Raw genomic sequence first — 7,728 nt, forward strand, 5'->3', positions numbered from 1 at the left:
CACCCACTAATCCACTCACGCACCCATTCATCACAGAGTTTCATTAATTCTGTTAAATAGCCTAAGTACTTCTGCATAAGCAGATGCTTAAGCTGACAACCACATAAGAATTCCAGACCAAATTACCTGCTTTTGAGACCAATCAAACTGCTTTCATTCTATCAAATGACCATATTGAATTTGCTGACAATCTAGCCAGTTTTCTATTTCAGGAGCTCAGTTACTCTGCCAAAAATACAAGATACAAATGAATAAATGAAGGAGACATTTAATGTCGTTTAATATCTGTATGGTTTTCTTTGTTCTGTAGATCATAAATGGAGTTGTCATTTATGGTTTTAAGACTTTTTTAAGTGAATGGCAACTATGGACCAAAAATGATTTTAAAAAAGAACCATATGACCTTTAATCGTTATCCACTCCTTTGCCATTTTTCTCTCATTTTTGGAGTTTGACAGCCTCTGGTCACCATTCGCTTTCGTTAAGTGGAAAAGAGCAGCAGGAACATTCTGCCAAACATCTTATTTTGTGCTCCACGGGAGAAAGAAAATCACACAGTTTTGGAACAACATGAAGGTGAACAAATGATGATAGTTTTCTTTCATTTCTCAGCTACTATGATTAAGAGAATAAAAGCTGATTAGGCAATTTCCTCAGGCTGTACAGTAATATACTGTAGGACCGTCTGAGTGTGTGGCATACTTGAGCACGCGGGCATGAATCAAACGAAGGGAACTTGTTCAACTCAACCACACGTGTTGCAAGAACACGTCCTTGCCTGACTTGTCAGAGAAGGCATGGAAAGCATGTAGACAAATCAGTTCATGAAAACAATATTTACAAAATGTAATTACAAGCAAAGGCAGAGATGAGTAAAGATGTTTGAAGTTTAATTTTGACTTTGATTATATTAACAATGCTAGCTGGCAAACATCTGAGATCTTGTCCTCAAAGAAGGTCGTGCGAGTCCTAGGTTTCAAAATATCAGTGAAAAAGGAGAACGCAAGAGAAAAGATGAACTCAAAAGCAAGTGTTTAGCTTGTGGTTGGAAGAAATGAGTGTGTCTTTGTTGGTCTGTGCTAATTATAGCAGGAAGAGGCCGGGCTCAGACCTCCTCTCTCTAATAACATTTATCAGCTTCTTGTCACCAAAGACCTATTGTTCTCGTCTCTCCTTAAATACTCCCCAAGAACAAACCAAGAACATCTCTGAACGACTGAATCCTCTGAGACACGTTCATGCGCATTCTATTTGGCTTCCCTAATTCGGAAAACATTATCGAAGAATACAGAAAACATCATTGACATTTTATATTCATCTATATAAAATTCAAGAATATTGATCATCTCTTCGATTTCATGCTCACACACGGAAATGCATCTCATAATAAAGTCTGTCAATGCTAAAGCGTGTCTTTATGAATACAGGATGTCTGCAGTCTGAACACCAACTTCATGGCCAATAAAGGCACTCATTTGGCAGGACATACGCTCGACCAGCACATTAGTAATGATTCAGTCACCAAGGCCCACATCCTGTATACATTACTCTTTAACTGGTGGTGTTATGAAAAGCCATTGAGGAAACAGAGTGGATCTCAATGATAGTAATGAGACCACTAAGACATTAAATACCAATCTGCCAGAGAAAGCATAAGCAGTGTCTGTGAAACCGATAGTTAAGGCGCATGCAGATGGAGGGGCTGCTACTCTGAATCTGACAATGACACCAAAGATTTACTTGCTGCCATTTATAGATCCGGAAAATTACAGGGAGGCAACTATTATTTGTGCTGAGGGGTTGTCAAATCCGTAAAAACAACCCCCCTCCCTTTGTAACCTACATTTCAAATGGGATGTGATCCGTCCATTGTGGATCACGACGCAGACGACTATAAATCCTTTTTCAATAGCTCTGATCCGAGCATATTATCACACGATTATAATAACAGACATATCCAAATAGAATTGAGCAGATGAGCTAAAAGTACCACACAATAGTGTCCGTCAGAAGATTTAATAACAGAGTATGGACAACTATATTGCACAGGAAATATTCCCATAAGACAATCAGACATATTCTAATTCTGGAAAACGGAAACAGTTACTAATAAAGATTTAAAAACTGCTGAGATTATAGTCGTTTACACACAACTTTTATATTTAAGCATGGGGAAATTAGCAATTTCATCAGCATTTTCCTATTACTGTATCACTTACTTCATGGGCTTGAAGAGCGCCTGGCCATAGTTCTGGAATGTCATGATGAGCTTCAGCTGCGTGCCTCCAGATTTCATCGCTACAGAGAGAACAAGAGTGGCGCTAAACACTCGTCTCAGGAAAATAACTTGAGCTTTCTTACAATGAACCATTTAAGATAAGACTCATTATGCAAGTAGCAATAACAATGTGAAAATTCAATTGTGAAAATTCTTTGTCCTGTAATCACAGATGGTTATAATCTTGTATTTGATTATACACGGTTGAAAAAATGAAAGTGTATTTTGGCCATACACACTCTCTATTTAGGGAAGCTGATAAGACCTTTTTTAAAAAGCTTGTTGTAATGAATATGCAGGCAATCACAAACAGATGAAAGAAAACAAAGGGACACCGCCTCAAGTCACTTAAGAGGTTGCTACGCCCATGCTATTTTTTTAAAGATCACTATCACCACATGCAACTTCCTTTAGATATAAAATAAAATAAACCTAGATCCCAACCAAAGCGGTCTTGGTTCCTGAATGGATCATCAAAAATGATCGGGATATTAACGGTTAACGAATGTAAAAATGCTACGGTAAAAACCTGTTAATTGGTTAACAGTAAGTTTACTTACAATATAAGGTGAACAACTGTAATAGATCTAACCTTATATTTAATGCAATTTTGCAGTAAAATACTGTTAAATTTACAGTTTTTGGAAGTGAAAAAGAACAATTCATTGTATAATTTACAATGAAATTCCCAGAATTTCCGTTGAAATAACTGTATCTTCGTAGTTTTTTCTAATCAGTTATGTACATTATGGTTTTATGTTACATCTAATGATGTTAATGTAATGTTTATTGCATTACTTTAGTGTCGTGTGTTACCATGATGGTGAATGACACTGTGAACCTTCTATCTATTAGCATTTACCTTCTCAGCTTGCGGCAAAGCTGCTTGTGATGAGCTTTGATTCATCATGTGACTTTCTCATCACCACCTGTTTTTGGTGGTTATCAGTGTATTACAAAGGTACAAAACAGATATTAGTACTGCAATAGATTATATTAACATTATATAAGTTAATTAATTTTTTTTTTTTTTTTTTTTTTACTATAAATTTAAGTTAAATAGATAAAGCTTAAAATAATGCTACCATATTTTTTTATGGTAAATTTCTGGCAACCACAGAAATGCTGTTTTTTTACCATGATAAATGGGTTTATTTTGTGATAATGACCGGGTTACTGTGCATTCTCTAACTTATTACACAGCTACTTAGCAAATAAGTAAAATTGATTTGAGGATTTATTTTATAATCTGAGAAGAAAGAGAGCGGGTTGATATGAGCGAGATTGGTTGCCTAGGACACTGGTCAAATATGCAGAACAGTGGTCATTATACAAACCTATTCTGACCACTGAATACAGCTATCATCCAATCAGAATCAAGTATTCAGGAGAGCCGTGTAATAATTTGAGAAATTGACCTTGGGGCTTCACATAAATGCAGCCCATCAGCACAAGTCTACTTGACGATATGAATGCTTGGAGATACTTTTCCACAGCATGGTGTTTGATTAGGTCTAAATTGCAAGCTCTTCTCATTCATTTACCCTGCTTGAATCCACTACCAGTCCAATTTTATTGATGCATCCTCAGCCAGAGTGCAGGAAGAGTCTAGCCATTATCTTGGAGAAACTTCATTCAAAGAATCTATTTAAATCTGTTAGGAGGAGCAGCACTGAAAGATGACGCTGCACTCAAATCACGCATCAAAACCACTGCAATCCGAAAATCACCTCCCCATTTAAAGCTTAACTGTAATGCTACTTCCTGTGCACTGATAATTGCTTAATCTCAAATACTGTCTTACCAACACTTGTGATCCTTTGCGACACCAGATCCTTCAGCATTGCATCAATGACTGGGTTGTGCCTGGAGTAAAGCTCATACCGGTTGATCCCAATGTGGAAGCGGAGCCAGTTTGGGTATGAGTCTGAGGACATCTCACCAGTAGGAGCATAATCCCCATCTTTACCTTCCCCATTCCTACAGAAAGACAACATGTCCCGAATGCAATGAATGATGTGCCATTTTTCAGAAGCCATTACAGAGATTAATCATAATATGTTGATCTTTTTTGACATCCTTAAGATCAAATGTATGATGATAACAACAATAACTTGAATTCAATTCACATTTATTTGTATAGCGCTTTTCACAATACATATAATTTCAAAGCAGCTTTACAGAAAAAAATGCATGTTTCTGCTTTACAATTTAGAGTAATCTGTTATCATGTTATCCATATATCAAAAACGTACAATTCTAAGAAAATACAAATAATTATTATTATTATAAATAGTAATACTACTACTACTGTTGTTACAAATATTATGAGGAAATCAATATAGGTAACACTTTATTTTACAGTGCCGTAGCTACATGTACTTACTATAGTAATAACAGTAAAATATGCATAATTACAAGTAACTAACCCTAAACCAAAGCCTAACCCTAACCCTACAGTAAGAACATGTAGTTAATTAATAGTACTCAGTACTTATTTGAGTAATTACAATGTAACTACGGCACTGTAAAATGAAGTGTACCCCAATATTATTTGGGGAAAACATGATTCTTTGTAGGCATTTAATAGTTTTGTGTGTGTTATGTATTATCTCAACCTACCACTCTGGGTTCTCTGCAGCTTTAGGGTCAAATCTTATATCAGTGTTGACATTGAACAAAGTGTCTTCATCAGTTAAAGCAGGCAATGGCCTGGTGTATAAAGGATGCTCAAATAGCGCAGAGAGCCTCGAACCCTTGACAACTACGTTCTTCAGGGTTGAGTCCCGTGTCGCGTGCCTCTTCTCGTCACCTGTCAACTGCTCAAACCTTTTCAAAGCCTCGGATCTCTCCCCAACGGTGATCTTTTCCAGCGAGTGAGAGGACAGGTTTGAGTTCGGCTCGTTGCTGAAGTCTTGAAGTATTCTGAGTGTGTGTTTATTAGGCCAGCCGGACTCTGGTCCCGGCTTGGCTCGATGCTTAGCCCAGTTTTGCGGCTCTTCGCTGGGTGTGTGTGAGCACGAGCACGCGCTACTGCTCCGTCTCTCCAGCTTCGGTAACAAGTCTATCATAATGTGCATAGAGCAGGCTATAAGAAACACCATCAGAATCAAGACGCGGAATTTTCTAAAGAGGATCATCTTCAGGGTCTCCTGTTCGAGAAATGACTTGTTTGGAATGGCAAGGATAAAAGTGAGCAAGCGCACTACATCGCCAACAGTACATAAAACACGGGCTCCCAATTTTATGAGAAGAACACATGGAACGTTTTCGTTTTCACTTGCCAGTTTAAGTGCAGAAATGGGGATTTATTTAGCAAAGCGCTCATCCACATCCATGCGAAACAATAATCCAGTTATTTACGTGCGCTTGCGATTAAATTCCTCCCGTGCAGACGCGAGAACAATCTCCGACACAATCGCTCATAGTCTGTTTTAACATTTAATAGCTGTTACACTGCAGGTTTTTGCGAAATATAATTAAGCCTCAGAGAAATTATCCATAAAAGTGCGTGTTCGCGGTCCACCTCACATCTGACGCTATTCATACAACGCACGAGATCTCTTTCACAGCTGCACAAGTTCATTCGCTTTTCTTATCCAGTACAAATCGAGGCTGTTCAGTCGTTGAAAGCGATGATACGCATGGCAGCCCTGGCAGGTTTCGAGAAAGTCTGGCATCGCATCGAAGCTCCTTCCGTCGATAAATGTGATCTTTGGAGAAAGTTTCAACGTTTCAGCCTGAACATCCAGCTCGTATGAAGGTGATGTCTGCCCGTTGACAGGCGCTTGAGGAAATACCTCTGTCGGAGTTCAGGGTGGGTGTGTTAAATATCATGATGCTGAAGCCCCTCGCACATAGTGGATTGGCTGGGATTGAAAACAGCAGTACAGAGACAGCCCAGGCTCGCTTCCTGTAGCGTCAAATTGTGCAAGAAGAGGGCGTCTGAACACACACTACTACCCATTATTGTCTGAAATGACTTTTTAAGATGTACTTAACACGCACGCCCTAACCACTCGCTACCACCTATTTCGGTGGAAAATGTCTTCACTCTTTCTCCAGTAGGCATATTGCATATATATGATGAGGTAAAATAATATGCTTTAAAGGGTTAGTTCACCCAAAAATGAAAATTCTTTCATTAAAGGTGCTCTAAACGATCCTGGGTGGAGTAACTTCGTGTTGACGTTCGAAGTGTTGTCAAACAAAACAGAGGCTAGCTAGACCCTGCCTCCTCCTCCTCCTGCCCCTCCCCTCCGTGCTTCCTGAAACGGTCATGAACTCGCATTTAAAATGTAAGTAGCTTGCGTATTGATTCTGCTTGTCACTTATTGGCTGGGGCACTGTTTATTATGTTTAGTGGTCCAGGCTGCACCAGTTTGTTTTCGTTGCTGTTTTTGGAGCTTGTGGCGACTACAGAGACTGCGTTTTTTTACATTGTGTTCAGGGGACAGGCAGCTAGCGGATAGTAAGGAGATGTTTGCTGTATGTGACAAAAAATGTTTTGACCTAAAAAAGCGTGACATCGCTTAGAGCACCTTTAATTACTCACCCTCATGCCGTTCCACACCCGTAAGACCTTCGTTAATCTTCAGAACACAAATTAAGATATTTTAGTTGAAATTCGATGGCTCCGTGAGGCCTGCATAGGGAACAATGACATTTCCTCTCTCAAGATCCAAGGTACTAAAAACATACTAAATCAGCTCATGTGAGTACAGTGGTTCAATGTTAATATTATAAAGCAACGAGAATATTTTTGGTGTGCCAAAAAACAAAACGAAATAACGACTTATTTAGTGATGGCCGATTTCAAAACACTGTTTCAGGAAGCTTCGGAACATAATGAATCAGCGTATCGAATCATGAATGGGATCGCATGTCAAACTGCCAAACTTAAAAACTGAAATCACGTGACTTTGGCGCTCCGAACAGCTGATTCGACACACCTATTCACAATGATCCGAATCTTCCTGAAGCAGTGTTTTGAAATCGGCCATCACTAAATAAGTCGTTATTTTGGTTTTTTTGGCACACCAAAAATATTCTTGTCACTTTATAATATTAATATTGAACCACTGTACTCACATGAACCGATTTAAATATGTTTTTAGTACATTAATGGATCTTGAGAGAGGAAATGTCATTGTTCCCTATGAAGGCCTCACGGAGCCATCGGATTTCAACAAAAATATCTTAATTTGAGTTCTGAACATTAATGAAGGTCTTACGGGAGTGGAACGGCATGGTCTTAAAGAGACTGTTCCGCGTTCAATTCTTGTCAACAAGTAGACAGAAACAGCAGTTGTGAGCTGTTTGGCCACGGCCACCCCTGGCCACCCCCTGGCTCCGCCCCTGTCCCCAGGTAAGCAACCCACACGCACCCGGCCATCCTCGTGATGTAAAAGAAAATGTGATTCATCAGACCAGGCCACCTTCTTCCATTG

General features: G+C 39.1%; 1 protein-coding gene across 1 annotated transcript in view; it reads right to left on the minus strand.

Annotated features, from left to right (window-relative positions):
- Positions 1 to 6,223, minus strand: part of fam20cb (FAM20C golgi associated secretory pathway kinase b) — a 64,634-nt gene extending 58,411 nt beyond the window's left edge. The window contains exons 1-3 of the mRNA XM_067369592.1: positions 4,901 to 6,223; positions 4,083 to 4,258; positions 2,220 to 2,298 (exon numbers count right to left, since the gene is read on the minus strand). Of these exons, the coding sequence (XP_067225693.1) occupies positions 2,220 to 2,298; positions 4,083 to 4,258; positions 4,901 to 5,418 (773 nt within the window). The 5' untranslated portion in view covers positions 5,419 to 6,223. The remainder of the gene's footprint in view (positions 1 to 2,219; positions 2,299 to 4,082; positions 4,259 to 4,900) is intronic.
- Between the last annotated feature and the right edge of the window lie 1,505 nt (positions 6,224 to 7,728).

This window comes from Chanodichthys erythropterus, chromosome 19 (assembly GCF_024489055.1).
Source record: "Chanodichthys erythropterus isolate Z2021 chromosome 19, ASM2448905v1, whole genome shotgun sequence".
Taxonomy (NCBI): domain Eukaryota; kingdom Metazoa; phylum Chordata; class Actinopteri; order Cypriniformes; family Xenocyprididae; genus Chanodichthys; species Chanodichthys erythropterus.